The following is a 25,460-nucleotide window of genomic DNA, read 5'->3' on the forward strand; positions in this document are numbered from 1 at the left end:
CGTGACGGACGCAAGATGGCGGCGCCCGCCTTGCGGGACCACTGAGAGGGCTTCACCCGTAAGCAGCGCCGGCGGCAGCGGGAGACGCTACAATGCGGTTGGCGAGGGCTGGTTTGCACGGGGTCTTCGCCGTCTACAAGCCCCCCGGCGTGGCGTGGAGGACCGTGCGGAACTCCGTGGAGACCCACCTGCTGAGAGGTGAGCCTTGGAGGAGGTTCGGTCCCGTTTCCTTGCCTCGTCCTCCTGCCTCCCGCTCCATGTAATCCAATGCAATGTAGAGTGTTACGTAAATAAATGTGCTCTTAACCAGGGTGGTCAAAAATCAATGTTTTGGGGTTTTTTTTTACAGTATTTTTTTAAAAATCGGATTTAAAAAAAAATTAAATCGAATTTTTAAAATAAAATGCTTTTGGAGGAAAAATCTTTCTAAAGTTAGTTTTCCATCTAAGTTACATTATAGTCCAAAGCCTATTCATCAGGAAATAAGAATGTGTGCTAAAACTCAGTCTAATAAGTTTTTTTTAATCGTCTAACTGCATCAGTTAACAAACATGGATACATATGCTATAATGTTATTGTTTTAGTTAAATAAGTTGTTTAAATTGTTAATAAGGAAATGGTTATTTTTCTCCCAGTAATTTACGTAAGCAAAATTGGCCAAATAGAAACAATAATTTCATAATTAACTGTCTATGTATTTCTAACAGTACTGTATAACCAAATCAAGAAATTTTTGAAATAACTGTAAAAACCACTCTGAAAATTTATTTTTCAAAAAATGAAACCATCTGGTTGTAAATATTAAGATTATACAAGCAAGAATGAATCTTTCTGTAAAAAAATGATTTAAATCAAGACTTACGTAATTTAAATCATGATTTAAATTGATTTGATTTAAATCAAATCCACCCTACTCTTAACTCTCATTATTATTTATTTATTTATACCCTGCCCATTCGGCTGGGTTTCTCCAGCCACTCTGGGCAGCTCCCAACAGATTAAAAACAGAATAAAACATCAAACATTAGAAACTTCCCTAAACAGGGCTGCCTTCAGATGTATTCTAAAAGTCAGGTGGTTGTTTATTTCCTTGACATCTGACAGAAGGACGTTCCACAGGGCGGGCACCACCACCAAGAAGCCCCTCTGCCTGGTTCCCTGTAACCTCACTTCTCACAGTGAGGGAACTGCCAGTAGGCCCTCGGAGCTGGACCTCAGTGTCCGGGCAAAACAATGGGGATGGAAACGCTCCTTCAGGTATACTGGACCGAGGCCGTTTAGGGGCTGAGTAAAGATGTTTTGTGAGTGATTCCCATGCACTTGAATGAAAGAGGTGTCTTAATATTAATCGTTAGCTATACCTTAAGAAGAAAAAAAGAGAATAACCAGTTTTCTTCATTATTATTTTTCTTTAGACTTGAACTCATTCGAGCGACCAGCACCACGGCGGCTTGTACGTTTCCTCCCTAGCACGGTGGAAGGAAAGGATGGGAAAGAATTGACTATGACGGTTACGCAGCTCCCAGCTATGGCTGACCATCCTCTAGGTGAGATATGAACAGGAATGAAGGGTGGAGAATCTGGCATTCAGGACTAACTTATCCTTTTCAGGGACAGTGAACATAGTGGCCTCCAGATGCTCCAACCCCAATCAGCGTGGCTAATGGGTAGAGATGTGAAAAACTGCAAAGCCAATGTATACTTTTCTCATGGTTCCTGCAACAATGCAACCCATACTCAGCTCTCTCCTGCCTCCTGCAGGGGGCAGCAAAGCACAGAGCAGGCACAGAGGAAAGCTGTCTCAGGCAATGCTATGAACTTCTTGCTTTAAGTGTAGGCACTAGGCAGACTGGTAGGTAGGTGGTTGAAGGAGATGTCAGTCTGAGTTGTCTCTAGGCTTTGTGCTGGGAGCTCCTTTCCTCCTTCCTTTCTCCAATGGAGTTGTTTACTTCTGAATTTTTTTTTAAAAAAGCCTTGCCCTGTTGTTTAAGCCTATTTTCTCCCTCCCCCCCCCCCGTTTCTCTCTTGCCTATGCTTTTTGTTTCTCCTCTTCTGCATGTTTGTGTGTTTGCCTGTCTCCCCCCTCATTATGTTCCCCATTTTCTCCCTACCTTTGAACTCTCCCCAATTATCTCCTCCCCTCTTTCCTTTCTCACATATTTGTTTCCCCAACCCTATACTTCCTTATGTGCTCTTCTTTCTTTTTCTTCTCTGCCATCCACCAAGTCCCACTGGCAGAATAAAGGGGGGCGGGGAAGTGTTTTTATTTTTCCGGTGTTTACATTGTTGGTTGCCCCTAAATAGCTTCCCTCCTTATTACAAAGGAAGGGGTTTTGGGTTTTTTAAGAGCTTATCTCTTTGCTTGCTTGCCCTGTCTGCCTCCCTTTGGTAAAAAGTGAGAGATTGGTGGGATGAAGGCTTTTGTGGCTGTGTCGGGGAAATGGAGGGGAGAAGATTTAACTGGTTGCCTTCTGCTGAAATAGGAGACTGGGTAGTTGTGAGGTGAGAATGATAGGGTGTTTGTCAGTAAGCAGTGCAAGCAAACATGTGTCTGCTCACAGGTACACCTTATTGAATTCAATGGGGCTTACTCCCAGGAAAGTAGAAGTAGGCTTAGTTGAATTCATTGGGGCTTACTCCTGCACTTGGCCCTCTGAGTAGAGAAGCAGATGTAACTTGACACTTGTAAATCATTTAAATTACTCTTTGATTAGTTGAAAATAGATTAAATTGTTTAATAAATCTTTATTCTGTATTATTTCAGCTTTCCCTACTCTAGATCTTTTTAGAACAGCGATTGGGAATCTGTGACCTAGGTGTTGCTGGACCTCAACTCCCATGATCACCAACCATTAGCTGTGCCGGGTGGAGCTGATGGGAGTTGAGACTCCAGAAACACCTAGAAGGGTCATAGGTTTCCCCATCACTGTTTTCAACAGAAACACTGGGTACAAAGGTTCCCCCTATTCAATAAAAATGAAGTACCAATCTCCAGCTTGCTTAGCTCTTTAAATGGGAACAGTGGATTCTGGTGGTGCCATCTTATAGGCTGGAGTTACTCTCTGAGGATGATTCCAGAGTGGGGCAAAATGTGGCTGCCTAATTCCATTCTCCTCTGGAGCGGAATTTGATGGTTGTCTGGAAACTCCTTCTGTTTACCCCCTGCTATGGTCTGTTCCAGCATCTGTGGCTTCTCAGTCTCAAAGTTTGCAGTTGACCCACAATCTTGATTCAGATTTAGAGGCTGGGTTAGAATGTCTTGTTTTTCTGTGGCCTTTTAGTTTGGTTTTCATTTTGTGCCAGATTTTCTGCTCCCTGTTGAAATTTGTTGTTGGATTTTTATTAGTTACTCATTTTAATTCCCCTTACGAATTGCTTTGTTAAAAAAATCTCAAAATTATTTATATATAAAAAGCTTACTTTGTGTTTTGTTTGAATCATTTACTGTCTTGGTGAGATCAAGTTTTGTGCATGCCTTAAAAAATCGATCTTGATTTTCCTTTACAGTTTCTGGACCGATATTCAGACATCTGAAAGTTGGAGTAGGCCAACATCTGGATCCAATGTCCTCTGGGGTGTTTGGTAAGTAAAAGATGCCTTAGCCAGTCACTGCAATTATATGGTGCTCCCAGGAACATTATTACACTGTGACTAACGTACATGTGGCCAATAAATTGGATTGCATCCCAAAGCAGTTGCTAATCTGGGCCCAATTCAAAGTGCTGGTTTTGACCTCTAAAGCCTTAAATAGCTCAGGACCACAGTACCTCAAGGACCACCCCTCTCCATATGAACCTACCCAGATCCTGCAATAATCCTCTGAGGCCCTTCTTCATGTGCCTCCTCCATGAGAGGTCCAGAGGGTGGCAACACGAGAATGGGCATTTTCTGTGGTGCCTCCCCTCCTCTTTGTGGAATGCTCTCCCCAGGGTGGTTTGCCTGATACCTTCAGGGGAAAAGGTTCCTCTTTAACCAGGCCTTGGACTGATTAACATACTACACCTCTTTTAAATGTGTTTATGGGGGGAGTGTTTTTTTATTGTTCTTGTTTATATCTTGTGCGTTTGTATTGTATATTGTATTTTTATGTTGTGAACTGCCCTGAGATCCACTGGTGAAGGGTGGTATACAAATTTAATTAATTGTCATCATCTATAGTTCTGCCGGGGGGGGGGTTTCTAAATAATCCCCCCTTCTCTCATTTTCCCCTACTGTTGGAATCCAAAGCCAAGTACAAATTCCTTCTTCCCAGTCAGACTTAAGGCTTGCTATGATCCAGACATATCTATTTACCTGTCCCTGGATTTGCAGTCAGAAAAAGTGACCTTTTTAATTTTGCCTGCCTAACTCTCCCACCCCTTCCTTCTTATATTTCAGTGCTTGGGGTGGGTAACGGCAACAAGTTGCTTCCAGCCTTGCACAATGCTCATCTCACCAGGGTAAGCATTTATTTTAATACATTTCTAAGTAGGGAATTATACATTATTATTAGACGTTAGAGTTGGAAGGTACATTGGGGTCCAGCCCCCTGCCAGGTGTGGAGCGTACAGTGTGCAGGCTGTACCACGCATGATGCAGCTACAGAATCCCTTATGGATGGCTACCTAGCCTCTGGTTAAATACCCTCAACAAAGGAGAGCCCACCACCTTCCAGCACTTTCTTTTCCACAGTTAGACTGCTCTTGTCATTGGGAAGTTTCTCCTGATATTTAGCTGAAATCTGCTGCCCTTCCAGTTCAACCAATCCATTCTGGTCCTGCCCTCTGGAGCAACAGAGAGCAAGTCTACTTTATCTCCTGTGTGGCTAAGAGCCCTTCAGATAGTTGAAGATCAAGTCTTTCATTAAATGCTGCTTCTCCAGACTGAACATCTCCAACTCCTTCATCTTTTCCTCTTAGTACTTAGTAGCCAGACTCTGCACCATTCTAAAGTTAAAGGTAAAGGGACCCCTGACCGTTAAGTCCAGTCACAGACGATTGGGGTTGCGCACTCATCTCGCTCTATAGGCTGAGGGAACCGACATTTGTCCACGGACCGCTTCCGGGTCATATGGCCAGCATGACCATGCTGCTTCTGGCGAACCAGAGCAGCACATGGAAACGCCGTTTATCTTCCCGCCGGAGCGGTACCTATTTATCTACTTGCACTTTGACGTGCTTTCGAACTGCTAGGTGGGCAGGAGCTGGGACCGAGCAACGGAAGCTCACTCTGTTTTGGGTATTCGAACTGCTGACCCTCTGATCGGCAAGCCCTAGGCTCTGTGGTTTAGACCATAGCGCCACCCGTGTCCCGCCTGCACCATCCTACTGGTGTACAATAATTTGAAACTGTTGTTGTTCTTTTATTTATACCCCACCCATGTGGCTGGCCTTCCCCAGCCACTCTGGGTGGCTTACAGCATATATAAAACACAGTAAAACATCAAACATTAAAAACTTCCTGGTGCAGGGCTGCCTTCAGATGTCTTCTAAAAGTTATAGTTACAGGTAGGTAGCCGTGTTGGTCTGACATAGTCAAAACAAAAAAATTTTTTAAAAAAATTCCTTCCAGTAGCACCTTAGAGACCAACTAAGTTTGTCATTGGTATGAGATTTCGTGTGCATGCACACATCATCTCTGACTCCTGATGATGGGAGTTGTAGTCCAACACCTGGGGACCCAATTTTGAGAAGGCCTGGCTTAAACACACACTCACCGCTGTGTCCTTGTTTTGTATTGAGCAGTAACTACAATTGGGGGTTTGGGCTGCCTGGTTTTCTTGTAAAGTGTTACCACTGTAAACTTATCTCACCATGCATTTCTTCTTTTCAAAGACTTACACAGTTTGTGGCTTGTTTGGCAAAGCCACAGATGACTTCTCGGACACGGGCAAACTGATCGAGAAGGCAACATTTGGTAAGTTTTTCCATAGGGATAGGTGTGGGGAAGCTGTGGTGGTTCAAGCTTACCTAGGTACGGCTGTGGGCAGGCTTCCTGCATTGTAGGGGGTTGGAGTAGATGGCCCTTGGGTGTACCTTCCAACTCTACAATTCTATGATTCTCCCCTGTCTCTCTGAAGAACAGCACTCGGTCAGCCGGTCCTGAAAGCCCCGCTAGCTCAGCCTCCAGCAGGAGAGAGTTTGCTTTCTTTCCCACTGCCCAGAAACCAACTTGAGTTGGATTCCAGGTCCATGCTTTCCTCTTAAGAGGATAAAAGGTGATCCCATCCCCCAGCAATGTTTTGACATTGGAGTTTCAAAGCATCATATAAGTACTGTATCTTGAGTTTGCTTTATATTTCATTGTGTGGTGGCTCCTTCCACATCCTGACCCCCCAAACCACTGGAGCTCCTTTTCATATTGTTCTTCACCTGGGAATTTGCTTAGAAGGTTTATAGTCTGTGTTTGAAATATATGTATTTAGCTCCAGGCTATTGGATCACCAAACCCATCCCTCTCAGTACTGTTTTTTCCCCTTTCTTTGTCTGCAGACCACATCACCAGGGAGCAACTGGAGAGGATCATTTCTGTTATCCAGGGGTCCAATCACAAGGCTTTACTGCAGTACGTATCCCAAACACAGGGGCTGTACCAGAGCACAGGGGCAGAGTGCCTGCTTTGCATGCAGAAGGTCCCAGGTTTGATCCCTGATGGCATCTGTTCAGATAGCAAGCCCCAGGAAAGACCTTTCCTTGAGAAACCCCTGTCAGTCAAAGCTGACAGTAGATTGGCAGATAAAAGCTGCCGCCCATCAAAGCAGGCAATGAGTGGCTACATGGACAATACCCTGTTTTGGTGCAATAAGGTAGCTCTTCATGCTCCCAAATCTCAAGCTTTCAGGTGATGCTTTTGCTGTCACTTGGGGAGTAGTGGGAGATGTTTGCTGCTTTTGCTGCGATGAGGCATCTTCTACAAGATTTAAGGGAAAGGGAGGGTGTGGGGACTTCACACCTTCTCCGTTTCTTATGCTGACCATTCCCCAAAGAGCACCCACTTCACTCTCCATGCATAAGAAGGTGGTTATTGGTATTGGCAGGTCTGGGCAAACCGCTAAGCTTTGCTGATCTTCCTTTGCCTGTTGTGGACCTTCAGATAGCTGTTGCTGGACTCACAACTCCAATCATCCCAGGCCATTGGCCTTGCCAACTGCCTGGGGATGACTTCTGGAGATCAGTAGGCATGGCTGTGCCTTCCCTCTTTGCTCTTATATCCCAGGACATCCCAGCCTGCAACCCTCCTTCACCTCCAGCACATTGCAAAACATCACACATATTGAAGGCACAATAATGAAATACTTATTATTATTATTAATTAGTAAAATGATAAGTCATTCTTTGCGGTGGCAACTCAAAATTTTGTAAGCAAACAACAACACATACATAACTGCATTAAAATCAACACACACAGTCCCACCATTCCACCCATGCAAAAGGGCAATAGCTACTTAAAAACCAAAGACCTGGTTAGAAATTATGGTTTTGCCTGACATCTAAAGATAAGAGGAGGTTTGTTTCTCAGTGGCTCCTGACCAGGATGAACAGGCTGGGATGCAGTTTGGAGAGAACTCCTCATTTCCACTCATGGCGTCCCCAGGAGCCCCTTGTTTACTTTGTCCATAGAAGCAAAGTTGGCTCTGGTTTGAGGAATACCCTGCCCAGGCAAAGTACCCCCTGGTGTTAGTAGTGGAGCGGGGGCAGCAGCAGCAGCAGCTGTACTTCAAGGTGGCTATAAAGCTAGCATTTATAATTTCATAAGTTGTTCCAGAGCACCCTAAGTCATGCTACTCTTGGATGCTCCGGAAGTGTAAATAGTGGATTTCAAGCCCTTCTAGCTGTGGGGTGTGGGGAGGCTAGCACAGCAGGCAACTCAATGCTGGTAGGCCCTGGCAGCTGCTGGTTTCAGACCTGCACAGAAATGAATGGTTCTTTTCATTCTGCCCCCTCCCTTTTGTAAAAAAAATGAAAGTTGTAATTTTCAGGTTACTAAATAATCATGCTAAATAGTTGTGTGTGGTAGAATGATGGACATGAGCTAATAGAGGGAATATAGTGCAACTCAGGAATGGTTTGAATGTTGCCTAGCTGGCCTTAGGTGGGCTCTTGTTTTTTCAGCTCCTTCCCAACTATTTGCAATGCGTGCATATTAATGCTGGCCTATCTTACAGCAGTGTTGTAAAGATTATGGAGTTGTGATATGTAATGTGCTTTGAATGCTCCAATGTGCCTAATTGACAGCTAAGTATTAATTGCTATTCCTATAACTATTTCACTAGAATTCCCATTACTAAATAAATGACTTGGATTTTTATCTCACCCTCCTTCATAGCCGCTGTGAGGTAGGTTCAGCCAGGAAAGGCTAACTGTTCTTCTAACACTATGACTGCTGTATCAGGGATGTGGTAGTAGTAATGGGTTTCCTGTGTGAAGCTTGGACTAGGAGACCTTGGAGGTCTCTTCCATCTCTGTAATTCTGTGACTGGCCCAGTCATCCAGTGAGATTCATGGCTGAGTGTGGTTTCCACAGTCCAAATCTGCCACACTAGCTAGTACACCTGCCTTTCCCTACCTAGTGCCTTCCAAATGTTGCTGGATGGCAACTCCAATGTTCCCTGATTGTTAACTGTGCTACCTGGGAGTTGGGAGTTTGGCTTCCACCAACCAAAGCTCTCTGAGCTTCCCCCCAAATAGAGGCTGCGCTCATAGAGGAGGAGGATGGAAGAGTTGATAGCCGGAAGTTAGTTTTATAGAGACAAAAGGGTTTTCTCGGGCTGAAGCAACAGCACCTTTCCTCCAAGACATTCATTGGGATGGGAACTTTGCATGTGCTCTTTAGATTAACCATCCTGGTGTTTGAAGGTGAAAACTGTTTGCCGCAGGTGGGGCTTGCTCTGCTTCCACGCCCTTCCATAACTAGGGAAATCCAAAGGCCCTTACGCCGAAGGTGAGCAGGAGTGCTGGGGTGGGGTGGGAGGATAGTCAGCCAGGAGCCCTGCTGTCCTCCTCACCCCACGTCTTGTTTCCTTCTCTCCCTCAGGCCGCCTCCGCCCCTTTCCTTCCTTCCGCTGCGTCATTACTGCCTGCCCAGAGAGCATGAGGAGCTGAAGAGCTCCCAGCCTCTAAGCTTCCGGAACAGCCGTGCCCACCCTCGGAAATGGAGTGTGAAGCAGTCCATGGGCAGCGACGAACAGAAGCCAGTGGGGCGGGTGGTGCTGATCTGTGTGTCAGGACTGGCATTTCTAGCGTGGTGTGTGCTGCGCCGCACGACTGACATTGACAGGCTTCTAGAGGATGCCATGCAGGAGGACTCCCCAGAGCAGGAGTCCCAAACGCCTCCATCTGGACAGGGGAAGCCTTGATGCAGGGGTGGTGGGCAGGGACCTCTTGCCACTCTAGATTCCTGATTCCACCCCACCCCCAGGCTGGGTCCCTGGAAACTGCTTGTTCTATGGCATGGGTGTGAATAAAAGCAAAGACCACCACCACAGAGGACGTCAAAAGACATTTCCTGAACACGGACATGGTTCTGTTCCCAGTAGAAAGCAACACAGAAAGTTCTTTTTCAAAGCAAGAGAAGCCATCTGGTGGAGCTCAATTGGTTAAAGAGGGACGCTATTCTGTGTTGCAGGCACACTCTCTTTTATGTGTGAAGAGAAGGAAATTTGTCTAAATGATTGTGCAGCTGCTGATTCTGTTGGCTCTTAATGCTTGGTTGTAATTGGTTTAAAATAATAAAATAATAATTGCCTAGATCCAGGTTCGAGGCAAATACTCTCTTGGTGAGAGAGCCCCAGGAGAGGTTTTAAATCACAAAACATGCAACAAAGCAAAGCGTGGAAATATAGGCTGTTAGACCTTTAAAATATCCCCTTCTGGGTTTCTTCCAAAGTTCTCCTTTACTTCTCCTTTAGCATGGAGTGAGCAGTCCAGAAGTCCTTTCTGGTCAGTCTCACATGATGGAAGAGGGTGAACAAAAGGCTTTGGTGCCCCTTCCTCTCGAGGCGAGGGGGGCGTGACCTAGTTAAATTTGGCAGAACTGCTTACTCCAAACTGTCGCGACATGGTCGTGTGTTAACTGCAGTGTGTAGGTGTTTCGTGCAAACGCTCCCCGTGCTCTTCCTGGGGCTGGAAAGGAGGTAGTTTAGTTTACAGAGTAAAACTGAATTACTGTGTTGCAAAATGATGCATGTGTAAAAAGTTTGTCACCAACATGAAAAGTTTGGAAAGCTCTGGCTTACGCATTAACTACAGCAGGGTGGCCCAACTTTTCATACCAATGGGCCACAAGCGTACTTTGACTCGAAACCTACAGGCTGCCTTGTAACATGAGGGTGGGTGGGCTAAGGCCAAAATTTGAAGGCCCTGCCCCCATCCCTTGTGCTGCCTTCTCAGAGCCAGCTAAGCAAAGCACTGGACTGTGGGAAGGATGTGTCAGGCTCGGGCAAGGTCCTAGAGTGCCTTCCCAAAGCTAGGAAAGTGCTAATTAGGCTTTGGGAACTCTGAGGACTGTGGTGTGTGTGTGTGTGTGTGTGTGTGTGTGTGTGTGTGTGTGTGTGTAAATGTTGCTGAGGGCCGGGCCATGCGTTGGATCATCCTGAACTACAGCTAAGCATACTGGTTATGTGAGGCTGATATTTATCTCACAAAATCTGGTTTGAAAAATGAAACTCCAGGGTAAAAATAAATCTCTCAGTCTTGTCACATAAAGGGGATAGTTTGGCTGTAACTGTGGCTTAGTATTAACAGCACTGACCCTACTTGAGCCTTGGGATCTACCTTGGTAGCACTGCGGTAATTTTTTTAAAAAAAATTAATTAATAGTTCCGTCTTATGTCCAAGCACAAGAAATTCTGGTTGGGTTAGTGCAGGAGTACACAACCTGAGTTGCTGAACTCCAGCTATCATCAGCCCCAGGCAGTACGGGGCAGTCAGGTCATAATGGAAGGTGAAGTCCAGCAATTTCTGGAGGGCAACACGATTCCTACTTTAGTTAGCAAACAAAGTGGCATGATAAACTATGGCTTAACCCTGGTTTGTTTGAAGTAACTAAAGGTCTCTTGAGCTCAGACATAATAAAGGAAGGCTGCTGAGTTTTAGAAGTGGAAACTTTGTATCTTCTCAAGAGGAGAGGAGCATGGAACTCAGAGGCTCAAACAGCCTGTTCATGCAGTGCTAAACTATGGTTTAGCATAGCATCTGAAAAGACCCAAAGTATTCCCCTCCCCTAGCCCAGTCTTGCCTAGATATTGGAAGCATACCACACAGAGACATAACCTTAAGCAAGGATGGGAGTCTTGTGGCCCTCAGGATGCTGTTGGACTACAACTCCCATCATCCCTGACCATTTGCCATGCTGGAAGGGGCTGAGGGAGATTGGGAGTCCAGCAACATCTCAAAGACCACAGGTTCACCAACCCTGGACTACTCCTCTCATGAAGTATTGATACTTCTTCCCACCTAATGATAAAATTGGAAAAAAACTTGAACAAAAGTGAATGGCCTGTTAGCTGTTTAAGGATGCAAATTCCACAGGCATGACTTGTCTATTCCAAAATATCTCTTGTATATGTCTGAATGCTTCAGAATAAGTATTATGAAAATTAAGATAAGAAACCACACAAAATTTTAATAGCTACATAGCACAATCAAGACTTGAATGAACGAATTGCACCAGCCCAGGCTGTTTGGACCATCCATTAATGTTAAAATATGTAACAGAGACTACTACTCAGTAAGGCAGTAACCTTTGATGTGGACTGCACCTCTGTAGACTGAAGGTGGGAGCTCACATGATTGTTCCTTGCAACCAAAAAAATCCCTGCACCTAGAAAACTAGTCAGGGAGAAGGCTAGCCTTGCTTTGGAGATTCTCATTTCACACAGGAACACTCAGTCATGTGAGTCCCCCATCTACAGTCTGAAGTAGTATGGTCCAGATTAAGGGTTGCCAACTCAGAGAGAACTAACCTGATGTTTCTGCAGTTGTTAACTTGTTGCTTCAGCATATGGCAGGATATCACTTCAGGAAAAGCTAATATTGATTAGCAAAGTGGTTACGAAGAAAGCTGGCAAAAAAAAGTGTGGCCTCTCCCTTTGCTGCCACTGTTTTTATGTATTAAGGTTTAATTAAAATGGAGACTGTGGACATGGGTTAAAATGACATCCTTTGTGCACAACCTGTACAATAACTTTGGAACTTGTTGAATAATCATTTGTTGAGCAATCATCAGCTTGGCAGATGATAATCCTCTCCATTGAAGAGATCCTATGGGGGGGGGGGGGAGAGAGAGAGAGAGGATATGAATGTCAAACTAGTTGGAGACATCTATAATGCGTATTTGGGAAGCAGTGGCTGCATCCATCTGGAAACCTTAAGAGCAAATGTATCTGCTTCAACATTCTACAGAAAAGTGTGTGACGTACATAAGTCAGCCTTGTGTTTAAGCACTGACCTATTAGCCACGGGTGACCAGGAATTACATGCAGGTAAGCGAACTGGCAGAGGAGACACATCATGTTCCATTCCTCCTCTGTATCTAATAAAGAAACCAGGTGGGATGTACCTAGAGTAGAAACAGCAGGCTGCTCCAAGAAGGGCAGAACTCCCACCCCCTCCTAAGTATTTTGTAGGTTTATTTACTGTGTTGACTGTTTCTTAGCCCAAGTCATTCACTGAGGTTGTTAACCTCGGCATGCACCCCATTGCCAATGTGAGCTCACATGATTGAAATGGTACTTCATACAAAAAACTAAGAATGTTGCACACAGAAAACTGGCCAGTATGGGTAGAAAAGATATTTCCCCTGACAAACTAGTTCTATCTGCAGGGCCTTTTGTTTGTATGAAGGTGCATTCAGTCATGTGAACCCCCACCGCCAGTGTCATAAGGGCTTAGACACAGGCTAACCACCTAAGCAACCATGAGGCCTTAAAAACAGAGTGACTAAAACCACCATTTATGTCAGAATCTGACAATTTAATCTCCATATTGTGATACAAAGGGTCAGTTCACACATTTTCCGTTTTTACTGGCTGTTTAAGCATTCAGGTGTTTATGCATTGTGTGAAGTTGACAATCATAAATGCAATTCCCATGAGTCTTATGACATTCCCCAGCCCCTATAATTTGGGGAAATGTCTATTGAGTGTACCTGATTATCTAGTTCCCATATACGTCTTCCAGTAGGAGAGGCATCCTTGGAGATAACAGGCTGTGTTCGGATGGGCAAAATGTATTGCACAAACCAGTCAAGACAGTAGCTGTGCAAATCCAGTAGCAGGAGAGTTCGACCTCCCTTCCCTGATCTATTCCCTCCCTTTGCCTTCTTCCAGATATGCTAATATTGACTTGAAAACCCAAGAGGCCTACGAGCTGGCAGTGAAAGGATTAATTCGTCCCATGGAGAAAAGCCCACCCTTGATAACAGCAGTGCGAAGCCTCCACTTTGCACCACCAGAATTCCAGCTAGGTATGGCTAGGGATGTATTTCAAATCCAGGGCAGATTTCCATTTTTTATTTATTTAGACATTTACAACTTTAGGAGTAGGAAGCAAGAAGCAAGTGCTAAGAGATGTTTGCCCAAGAGACCAGAAAGCAGCTGACAGTGCACAGCAGAGAATACTAACCCACATGGACAAATGGTGCAGGAGCTTCTCACAGCAGCCCCCCACTCCTAAGGAGAATCCCATAATAGAGCCAGCTGTGTCGATTCATAGTCTTTGACTGTGTTCACACTCTTACCTGCTGTGTTCACTCAGTGAACTTGGGGCAGTTATTATCTGGCCCTAGGGTTATTATGAAGATAAAATGGCACAGCCCTCAGATCCAGATTTTGGCATGAGCCACGGTGTTCTGACCATTTAGCACTAAAATAAATCTTAGTTGGATCCTCTTTGTGCTTTTGGCTCCCATCCTTTGAGGAAGATTAGAACCACCACCCAAGGGAAGAACTTTCAGGGCAATATTTTTGCAACATCACTGGGTATAAGACACCTTCCTAGGTTTTCAATGGCTGGGAGACCAGAATGGATTTTGATTGGGACTTCTAGTGACAACTGGTTGAATTCAATGCACTAAAGTTTTTAGCTTTGTCTATTAAATGCAAGTAAAACCAACATGCCAAGTTAGATCATGCTTCTGTGTTAAAGATATCAGAAAATTTTCTAGTGCACATTACCCTAATTTCTGTAGTATCCTTCCCCTAACTGGAAAGTTTTTGAGTTTTTTTGGGAAACCCCACCTCACTGCCTGCTTGTATTGACAATTATTTCTGTTCCCTTAGAAATCCACTGTTTGCATGAGACCCAGCAATACCTTCGGAAGATAGTTCATGAGATTGGTTTGGAGATGAAGTCAGTTGCTGTCTGCACGCAAGTGAGGCGGGTACGAGACGGCGTTTTCACTCTGGAGGATGCCCTCTTGAGAACTCAGTGGAACTTGCATAACATCCAAAATGCGATCCTGAAGTCCAAGCTTAGAGTAGAAACTGAGATACAAAAAAGCCTTGCTTATGAGGGAGAGGAAGAAACTAGGGCCTCTCCGGTTGCAGGTGGCATGCAGCTGAGCGAGGGGGAAGGTGCCTTGCTGCCAAGCTCAGGGATAAAATTGTGAATATCTTGTACTACATGGAAAATGGCTAAGTGCAGATGTGGAAAGCACCCTGGAATTTTTATACTTCACCACTTTGCACCTGAAGCTTGCTGCCCTGTTTCAAGCTGTTCTAAAACTCATCACTCTAAAAACTCTCCTGCGATGAAACATTTGCAACATCTGATCCTGCATGTGTGGAAAAATCAGAAGCTGTTTCTGAACCATATGAAAACACTGCTTTTCACCTTCTGTTGAAGTTTGGATGTTTCAGCCAAAGGATTTGTAGAACTGGTTAATTTGCTGCATAAAACAACCTGGCTGTTACTTAAATGTATTTTAAAGAAACAAAAAAAAACCCACCTGTGAATTCTGACTGCAGTATGATGCTTTGATTATTCATATTGCCATGATAAAAATTCTGAAGCTCATTTATGAATTTATTATTAAATGCAAGCCTGAAAATGTGTGTGAGAGAGGGGTGGATGGGTGGCAGTAACTTCTGGTAGCCCTCCAAACGAGTTAAGGGAATTTTTACTATAACTTGGTATGACTATTACTTGACAAAACCTTCGTTTGCAGTCATCCTGCAAATCAGAGTTAGAAACTTGCTTGAAGTAGGATTGTAAACCATTATTTATGCTAACTATGGTTTGGTGTGTTACCTGAGTTGGCGAATTTACTGCTGTCACAGAGGACATGGGCTCTGCGATAAATTGCCATATTGTTGAAAACCAGTATTGAAATAACATTGTGATAAATGTTTCAACAAGGCACTATACCTATGAACAAATGGTGGAGACTTGACAGCTTCCCAGTGGGTAGCCAGGCTGCTTTGTCTGCGCTCTACCTCTCTGAAATAAGCCCTCACACAAACCAGCAAACTCTTTCAGCTTCACCGATATCTTTCCACTTAAGGCTTGGTTAATTATGCAGAGCTTGCTAACAATTCAGGAGGAACCCCCCACAGCTAGACAATCAAAGTTCCAGTGGCAAAGTAAAAAAAAGAACAAAGAACGTAAACAAAGAACTGGAAAGCATTCTTCCCTCACACTCAGTGGTTAAAAAAAAGAGGCGGAAGAGTTTTTATTTTTATTTTCTGGTGGTGTTTATGTTGCTGGTTCCCCCTAAATAGCTTTCCTCTATATTAAAAAGGGTTTTAAAAAATTATTTAAATGAGACTATCTTTTTGCTTGCCTTCCCTCCCTTTGATAAAAAGGGAGAGGTTGGTGGGATGGGAGCTTTGGGGGCGGACTTTCGGGGGTGGGTGGAGGATATGTGCAGTTTTACCGGTAGAAGTACAGCGCTCTGATTTATTGGGTATTCTATTTGACCCACTGCCCTACATTTTATTTCTAAAAGAAGATTCACAGTTAGGCTAGTGGAGTCACCATGTGATTGCCACCTTCAGGATTTGGGAATGCCCACATGCCTAGATCGCTTTGGTTTCCATGTTATTGGAAGTCTAGGACCAGATTGGTTGAAGCCAGAAATGTGCCCTATTCTCGGAGAGGCAGAAGGCTGGAAAGCTGGCTTTACACTGTGTAAACTGCAAGGGGTAGGCTGACATACTAGTGTGGGATTCCAGGATTTTAACAATTAATTGGATATCCCCAGTTTCCCCTTGTTTCTGAGGATAGCACCTTGTACATTGCCTTCATAGACCTGATTAAGGCCTTTGACCTCGTCAGCCGAAAAGGGCTCTTCACACTCTTCAACAAGGTATGATGCCCACCTAAGCTCCACAAGACGATTGTGTTAAAATGAAGATTATTTGGAATGTGTTTGCCATTATTAGTTTGTTCTTATTATTGTATATGTAATTAATTGTTTTCTTTTTGTTATTGGTGTTATGTTTTGACTGATATTGTATCTTAATGATGAAAATTTCAAAACAGCAATAATAAAAACGAAACAAAAAACCAAATGCTTCAAAAGAGCATATTAAAATTAAATAACACTACTCTCTCATCCTGGAGAGTATTGACTAGTGGGGTGCCACAGGGTTCTGTCTTGGGCTCAGTCTTATTCAACATCTTTATCAATGACTTGGATGATGGGCTTGAGGGCATCCTGAGCAAGTTTGCAGACGACATCTGTTAGGGCAAAATTCTGGGTGCGAGAATGCTCAGCCACCCAGCTCATCAGGCAAGGGCCTGTGGTCGTTGCGGAGTATAAAAGGAAGGAGTCCAGCCACGATCCGGAGCAAACAGCAAGGTTTATTACTGCGCAGCAGGTTCAATGCCAGACTGAACACCGTGAACAGGGCTGCAAGAACTTTTAAAACTTCCCACCACCATCCCATAATGCACATCGAAAGCATCATACATACATCACTTGTGACAGGGTAAAACGTCAGAAAAGGGGAAGGTGCAAGGGGCATTAGCATACAGGTAAACAGGAGGTAAGCAGGATTAGCATAAGGCAACAATGCACGGATGTCCCAGGACATTGATAAGCAAGTACCAGTAAGTATCTGGGAGGGGATCCTTGAGTACCTGGTGGGGAAAAACAATGGGTCCAGGTGTGAGTATTGCCTCTGGCTTCGGAGGGTTGGGAATGGCAGGAGATGGTACCTGAATGGATTATGGATATGCAGAGGAGCACCACCCTGGCTACCTGACCTCTTGCTTAAGGGATTATGGCTGTTAGCTGCATCCCTGAGAGCCCTTGGCCAGATATAGAAAAAGGGGTTTCATTTAGAAATAAAGATACACTGTATTCATTCATAAAGAAATATAGTTACATAGAGTCTCAGGCAACAGAAAAAGGGTAGGAAAGGGAGCCTTTATTACTCAGGGCTTGATCTTGAGGGGGTTTGTGTTGGTGCGATACTAGAGTGGTGTTGTAGGTTCAAATGGGGTCCCCTTGAGGGCATTAGTGCCAATCTTGATTCCCAAATTAAGCCTCGTTTGGGTGCCCCCCCTATAAAATTCCCTAACAACATCAAATTGGGAGGGGTGGCTAATACCCCAGAGGATAGGATCACACTTCAAAATGACCTGAACAGATTAGACAACTGGGCCAAAGCAAACAAGATGAATTTTAACAAGGAGAAATGTAAAGTACTACACTTGGGCAAAAAAACTGAAAGGCACAAATACAGGATGGGTGACATTTTGGTTGAGAGCAGTACATGTGAAAAGGATCTAGGAGTCCTGGTAGACCACAAATTTGACATGAGTCAACAGTGTGATGCAGCAGCTCAAAAAGCCAATGCAATTCTGGGCTGCATCAATAGGAGTATAGCATCTAAATCAAGGGAAGTAATAGTACCACTGTATTCTGCTCTGGTCAGACCTCACCTGGAGTACTGTGTCCAGTTCTGGGCACCACAGTTCAAGAAGGATACTGACAAGCTGGAACGTGTCAAGAAGAGGGCAACCAAAATGGTCAAAGGCCTGGAAACAATGCCTTATGAGGAACAGCTTAGGGAGCTGGGCATGTTTAGCCTGGAGAAGAGAAGGTTAAGGGGTGATATGATAGCCATGTTCAAATATATCAAAGGATGTCATATAGAGGAGGGAGAAAGGTTGTTTTCTGCTGCTCCAGAGAAGCAGACACGGAGCAATGGATTCAAACTACAAGAAAGAAGATTCCACCTAAACATTAGGAAGAACTTCCTGACAGTAAGAGCTGTTTGGCAGTGGAATTTGGTACCAAGGAGTGTGGTGGAGTCTCCTTCTTTGGAGGTCTTTAAGCGGAGGCTTGACAGGCATATGTCAGGAATGCTTTGATGGTGTTTCCTGCTTGGCAGGGGGTTGGACTGGATGGCCCTTGTGGTCTCTTCCAACTCTATGATTCTATGAAATAACTCCAATGTGTTACTGTACATTGATTGGTACAAAAAAAAGGAGCCCACCTGTAAAACCCATTTGGTTTACTTGTGATAAGGTTTGTCCAAGGTGTGGTATTTGTTTTCTAGGGTACTTTTTGTACCCTACAGGAAAACTGTAAATGATATGTGGCTCAAATTTGGGTACAATGTTTACTGTTGTGCAGGTGGCAATATCCTAGGAGGACTATATTGTGCAAACCCTGCAAGAAAAAGTGTATTAGGGAGGTCTGGATTTGAACACTATGATTTTTTCTATTCATTTTTTAAATAAAAAAAATGTATTCCCTGCCTTATTTACCAACAAAACCCAAAATGGCTAACAAAATTAAACAACGATATAAGGCAAACAACATTCTAAACTCAAACCAAATGCAGAAGTTAACATTAAAATAAACACAGCCTTCCCCATAAAGTTCAGGTGATAAAAGGACAAAGGAAGACAAACTAATTTGTTGCTCTTTGGTATCCATTTATTGAATATATCAACATACATGAACATGGTAGATCAGTACCAATTATACACAGGTCTGTAGGATTGTTGTAAAGTTTGGAGAGAGTGCCTTTCAGGGAAACCCAGGAATATGTACACATACAACAACTTACTGTTCTTTCGTAAGTCTGATGTGGCTGTGACTTAGCCTATTTTTGTATCTATTTTGGAATATCAGTGTGTCTGTACCACTATTTGTGTATAGAAATGTAAGCAAGTAATGAGTTTCAATATGGATTGATTAAGAGCTAAAAGATTATGAGGAGATAAGGGATTTATTAACGGATTGTTTTCAGTTTCACCAATTAAATTATATTTTTTAAATAGACAAAAAGAAAAGTTTCAGTTGTAAAATAACAAGATTTCAAAAAGATTGTTAGAAAATAATGTTAAATTACAGTCCAAAATGTATAGCCTACTTTTAGAGGCATACAAAAGATGAACAGGTCAAGTCAGTAATGATACTCTGGGCAACGGATCTGGGACATACGGTAATATTCAGATGGTAGATTGGGAAAGGTTATGGAAAACAGATTTGAAATTCACGGCATGTTATGCATTGAAAGAAAACTATATGAAATTGATATACTGGTGGTATTTAACCCCTACCAAGTTGGCAAAAATGTATAGGACAACTACAAATACTTGTTGGAAATGTAAATAAAAAGAAGGTACCTTTTACCATATGTGATGGTCTTGTAAGGTAATAAAAGCTTTCTGGGAGATGATATACAATGAAATGAAGAAAATGATTAAAATAGCTTTTTTTAAGAAACCAGAATGATTTCTATTAGGAATTACAGATATTAAAATGTACATAGAGATACTCTCTATGTACAGAACAGCTGCCCGGATGTTAATACTGTAGCCAGATGGAAAGAAGACAAGGCCCCTACCAGAGAAGAGTGGCAAACCAAGCTGATGGACTATGCCGAGATGGCGAAACTGAATGGAAAACTCAGAAACCAAGAGGACAAAAACTTTATAAAAGAATGGGGAAAATGTATAAGTTATTTAGGAGACCACTGTAAGCAGATGGAAACATTAGCAGGATTTTGATCTCACTTGTAGTTTAAAAATTACCATGGGTAATATGGTTTGATATAACAATTGAAGTATGAAAGAATATACATAATTAAGTGTTCAAAATGGGACCCTATGGAATCTCTTTATATGAATATACTTTTTGATTTGTTGTTTATAACTTCGTATTTGAAAAACCAATAAAAATGATTTCAAAAAGAGAGAGAGAGAAAGAGCTGCTCTGCGGGATGGGTGGGAGAGTAGGTTAGGGGTATTGCTTTGTTCCTTCTTTGTACCTCAGTTGACTGTTGTACAAAACTCAGTGGAAATTATCTGAAGAAAATAAAAACAAAAATGCAATCTCAGCACAAAAAGTTACTTCAACAGCTGAATGGCATGTCTTCTCCAAGCTTTTCAATAATCTTATCACTGATGCAGCAAATGCTGAAATAACAACAGAAATAGGGCCTACGGATTTATTGTGAACTAAAGATTAAAATGAAAAATGAATGGAAAGAGGGATGTTTTGGTATAAGTATGATCAGCTCCATAAGAGAAATGGCATGCATGAACTGTACGTATAACAAATACTATATGCTCACTAAAAATGTATAAATCGGGCGGGGAACTTCAGGCTGGAGGCCAGATACGGCCCCCTGTGTGCCCTACATGGCCCTCAGGACTCTTGCCACTCCCATTCTCACCCTCCTCTGCACCCTCTTGAATGTCTCTGCTGCCTGAACAGAATTGGTGTCCCTGAACTCTTGCTTGTCTGGATGCCTGTGAGTAGGAACCAGACTATAGTGCAAAGTTAAAGATTTGCATTTATTGCCTCACCTACTTTTGCTTCTGACCCCATGCACCACAGGCCCACAGGAGAATGTGGTCCCCATTCTGATTAACTCTCCTCCCTTGCTACAAATCATAAATTAATGAGGTAATCTAAATACTAAGCAGCAGCAGCATTTTGAGAAAATGTGTTAACAGCAGCTTAAAACATTCAGAACTGTTTCTTAGAATAAGATTTACCAGCGAATGTTAAGGCAACATCCGTTTGAAGCTTGTTTTTTTAACACCACCCTTTCTATTGTTTCCAAATTCTTTTTACTATTTTATTGAGTGATTTTAAATCTTCTTAATGCTACAAACCGATTTTATATATTTGTGGCATAGTAAATCATTCTTTTACAAATAACCAAACAAGCAAAACCCCAAGGTTGGGGGCTTTCGCGGCTGTTTATATAACGCAAGTTATATAAATGACATTTTGAAGTAATTTTATTAATAAACAAGCTGTTTGTTTCGAAGGCGAGCTACAAACGACACTTTAAGATAAAGTGGCTCTTCTTCCCTCTGAGGAAAAAGCCAACAGGTGGGGAAGAAAAAGAATCGTTGGGAGAACGAGGAATGGGCGGTACTCTACGAACGACAGCACGAAAACGGCGGGAAGAGCTGCGCGCATGCGCCTTCCCTCCCTCCGTTCCTTCGCCGGCTGAGCCTCAAGACTGCCGCGGCCGCGCCTGCGCAGTGCGGCGTTCCCTCCCTGCGTCCTCGCGCGACTGAGACAGCAGGGCACGGGCGGGGCCTGCCTGCCTTCCCTGCGTCTCTCTCTCTCTCGTCTCTCTTTCTCCACCCACCTTCGTAGCACACCGGGCTGACGTGGCCCGGGCCCGGTTCAGACATGGCGGACGGGAGCAGGCAGAGCAAGCTGGCGTCGGCCAAGAAGAAGGTAGGGCGAGGCCGGAGCGCTGAGGGGAGAGGTGGGGGTGGCGGCGTTTCCCCCTCAGGCAGCAACTAGCAGCAGCAGCAGGAAGTAGGCGACAGCTGAGGGAGCCTTCTTCGCCGGTGGGGGGGGGGTGCTGTCTCCGGCTCCAGACACTCCCCGCCCTCCCCATTCCCAGCTACGGAGACGCCTGATACCCCTGCCCCGCCTCAATACAGGCTTAGTGAGGAATCCGCCTCAAATGCGGCCCCTGAGCGCCTGGGAGAGGACCCCGCCCCCTGTGATAGGTTTAATGGGGGAGACCCCCTTTCGCTTATTAGAGCACCCCTTGAAGTCATAGGAAGCGGGGGTCCTCCACGTGAGAGGTGTGTGTGTGTACGTATGTGTAGGGGTGAAAGACCCTCACATCTTTCTTGGGAGATCGCTCCCCCTTTAAACTAAAATACTTCTTGAGTGCCTGAAAGAGAACCCCTTCTGTATAATAGGATGAAATGGGGAGGGAGATCCCCTTTCTCTTATTAAAACACCCCTTGAAGTCATGGGAAATTCGGTCCTCCATGTGTTTTGGGCAGACCTTCACATCTTGCATGGGAGACTGCCCCTCCCCAGATTAAAATACCATAGATACAGCTCTTGAGTGCCTGGGAAGAGACCCCCCTCCCCCTCTTATTAAAACACCCCTTAAAGTCATGGGAATGGGTCCTCATGGAAAAGCTTAGTGTTTGTGGTGGAGAGGCCCTTATTCATATCTTGGACACAACTCTTGCATGAGAAATGCCACCCCCCCTAAATTCAATACCTCAACTTTAGCTCTTGAGTGCCTGAAAGAGGACATCCCTCTAATAGGTTTAATGGAGGAGGGAGACCCCTTCCTTATTAAAATCACCTCGGATATATCCCTTCAATTCATGAGAAGGGCATCCTTCGTGTATGTCAGGGGGGCAGAAGAGCCTCTGTTATTCATACCTTAGACACACCCCTTGCACAGGAAACAGCTCCCACTTTAACTAAACACCTAAGGTATACAGGTGAAAGTTGGAAAATTAGAATATCATAAAAAAGTGCATTTATTTCAGGAATGCGACTTATTTTTTCTTTTCCTTTTAATTTCTACAAATGCTTTCTTTTCGAAATTCCACAGTAATAAAACAAATAGTTACAATAATACAAAAATAAAAATAAACATTGCTATTACATTTCACTAATTACATTCCATTTATAATTGACCCGCCTAACGACAAATAATTACAATTACAACAAATAAAGGCTTGACATATATTGCTTTGCATGTCATGCATCTATCTCATATATTGGGTTACTGAAATAAATGCACTTTTCGATGATATTCCAATTTTCAGAGTTTCAGCTGTAAATAGTCATTGAATGCCTGAAAGAAGCTCCCCTGCAAAGGGTTAGGCTGCACTCCTAACCTCACTTAAAGGTAAAGGTAAAGGGACCCCTGACCATTAGGTCCAGTTGTGACCGACCGACTCTGGGGTTGCGGCGTTCATCTCACGTTATTGGCCGAGGGAGCCGGCGTACAGCTTCCAGGTCATGTGGCCAGTATGACAAAGCCACTTCTGGCGAACCATCGCGGGGATTCAAACCGCCGACTTTCTGATCAGCAAGCCCTAGGCTCTGTAGTTTAACCCACAGCGCCACCGAGACTCCCACCTCACTTACCTGAATGTAAACCCCATTGAATTAAATAGGACACACACACTGCAGATATTACTTACTTCAGACTTACTCCTTGAAGCCATAGAAGGGGTCTGTCCACCTGTGTTTGCTTTACCTTTTTACTTTTACATGCTTAGGGTGTGTGTGATAGACTTCTCTTATTATATAGGTATACTCTTCCCCTTGAATATAATTTTTGTGGGGTTAAAAACTAATATTAAATACCTTAGACACACCCTGATTGAATTCCTGGAAAAAGAGGTTTAGAGAGAGTGGGAGTGTAGACCCTCTTTATTACACACCTTTGAAGACATGGGAGGGTGTCCTCTATAATGATTCATTGAGGAAGATCTTCTGCTTAGACACAAAGTGGACACATCCCACTTATGCCTGAAAGAAATGGTGGGCCCCTCTTTTATTAATAACTTGGATATGTCTCCTACAGGCATGGAAGGATATCCCTCTATAAGTTTAGTGGGGGTGTGGAGACCCCTCTTTATTAAGTGCCTCCCCAGACACATATCTTGAATGTTTAAGAAGGAAATCCCTCCCTTGCTAAACATCTTTGACACATCCTTTGAATGTATGGATTCTCCCTTACAGATTCACAGAAACATACTTTTTGGGTTTAAACAGTGTATGTATATGTGTATTAGGGTGGTGGAAGAGATTATCCCCTGTTAAATGTCTAGGTCACATGAGTGATCGCCAAAGAAGAAGAAGAGCACTCTTTCTTCTACCACTTTTAACAGTCAAGCCTTCCTCCAAAGAATCCTAGGAAGTATAGTTTGCCAAGTGTGCTGACTGCACAGAGCTACAGTTTCCAGCACTCTTAAAACACTATAGTTCCCAAGATCCTCCATGACTGTCAAAGTGGATTAAGAATTCTTTAAATGTATGGTGTGGGTGTGATCCTAGACTTACCACTTAAAAGCCTGGGGAAGGATTTGTTTCTGCCATAATTCTTCCCTCCTCAATCTTTTTTTTTAGTTTAGTTTAATTTAATTTCACAATTTCAGAAAGTGTTTTTCCTCAAACTTCTTAAATTGTTATTCTTATACTAATAGGCATATCAAAATTGCAAAATATACTATGATATTATGTGGGCTGTAGTGATTGATCTATTGGAAAAACATAAATTATTGATAAAAGAGAAGCAAAACGGAAAATCTAACAATAGCCAATTTTCCCCAATACCCCAGTTTTATTGTGAAGGCTAACCTAATTTTAAAAATGGTTTTATTCCACCTTGCCATCCATGTGATGTCAGTGGGGAATTATTTTGCTGTTCTCTGGAATATGACCTTCTAGTGTCTTTGAGAAGTATCAGAGTATCCACTTTTATAGCTGGGAGGTCAATCTGTGGCTTAAAATCTGTCCCCAAATTCCCTAACTCTTGAGTTATTTGGGATGATAATCTAGATAGCACACACATTCTGCAATACATTCAACCTCCACTTTCCCTGTTGTTGTTGTTGTTGTTGTTGTTGTTGTTGTTGTTGTTGTTGTTGTTGTTGTTGTTGTTGTTGTTATGCCAATTATTTTTATTGATTTTCCATAATTTTTAACAAATTGTCACCAAATTAATACAAATTCAATATAATTTAAAAGCTGACTTCCCACCCACCCCAGATGTTCCCTCTATTTTCCTCCCTCCTTTGCTGCTCCCAATAAAATAACTTTTCAATTTCAAAATACATTCATCCCTTCTCCCTACACATCACCTGTTCAATTACCAATTTCTGCTATGGCTTTTATACATTGTTATAACCTGTCCTCAAAATAGTTGACTACTCTACTCTACTCACCCTCCACTTTGTAGATGTTAAGCTGTCACTGTTCCACATACCTGTATGTGAACATTAGATAATCAGAAGTCGAGAATAGGTGATCTCTAGCTTTGCACCTGGTTGGAGGGGGACTGCGTCCATTTAGTGGGGGCAGTAAAGAGCACCCACCCTTATTGCAAAAGCAGTTCCTGTCATACCATGAATCACAGTGAAGCTGCTGCCTCAGGTAAGGAAGTTGGGTGCAGTTTGCAGAAAATTCTAGGCAGCTGTCCAAACATTTAGGCAAAATGCACATCCATGTATGGCATGCACTAATTTCTAGCAATAGAATGGTTGTGATGATGCCTCTAATCA

The 25,460-nt window shown here is 43.4% G+C and overlaps 2 protein-coding genes across 13 annotated transcripts in view; both read left to right on the forward strand.

Annotated features, from left to right (window-relative positions):
- Positions 1-3: 3 nt before the first annotated feature.
- TRUB2 (TruB pseudouridine synthase family member 2) lies at positions 4-14,993 on the forward strand. 2 transcript variants are annotated; one of them, XM_035133367.3, is made up of 8 exons: positions 4-198; positions 1,416-1,547; positions 3,508-3,582; positions 4,378-4,439; positions 5,814-5,895; positions 6,471-6,543; positions 13,307-13,443; positions 14,258-14,993. In XM_035133367.3, the coding sequence occupies exons 1-8, from the start codon at positions 93-95 to the stop codon at positions 14,584-14,586; spliced, it is 996 nt and encodes a 331-aa protein (XP_034989258.1). In that variant the 5' UTR covers positions 4-92; the 3' UTR covers positions 14,587-14,993. The 2 variants fall into 2 exon arrangements, with proteins under 2 accessions (XP_034989258.1, XP_034989259.1); XM_035133368.3 differs by lacking the exons at positions 13,307-13,443; positions 14,258-14,993 and adding an exon at positions 9,013-9,727.
- A 6,401-nt stretch (positions 14,994-21,394) lies between these two features.
- The window catches only part of GOLGA2 (golgin A2), a 52,983-nt gene continuing 48,917 nt past the window's right edge, over positions 21,395-25,460 (forward strand). For 2 of the 11 annotated variants that reach the window (XM_088665328.1, XM_088665330.1), the window contains exon 1: positions 21,441-21,642. In XM_088665328.1, the coding sequence (XP_088521454.1) occupies positions 21,595-21,642 (48 nt within the window). In that variant the 5' untranslated portion in view covers positions 21,441-21,594. Of the gene's footprint in view, positions 21,643-25,460 lie in introns of all 11 variants that reach the window. The other 9 variants (XM_035133352.3, XM_035133355.3, XM_088665329.1 and 6 more) reach the window with 6 other exon arrangements.

This window comes from Zootoca vivipara, chromosome Z2, assembly GCF_965207765.1.
Source record: "Zootoca vivipara chromosome Z2, rZooViv2.hap1.1, whole genome shotgun sequence".
Classification (NCBI taxonomy): Eukaryota; Metazoa; Chordata; class Lepidosauria; order Squamata; family Lacertidae; genus Zootoca; species Zootoca vivipara.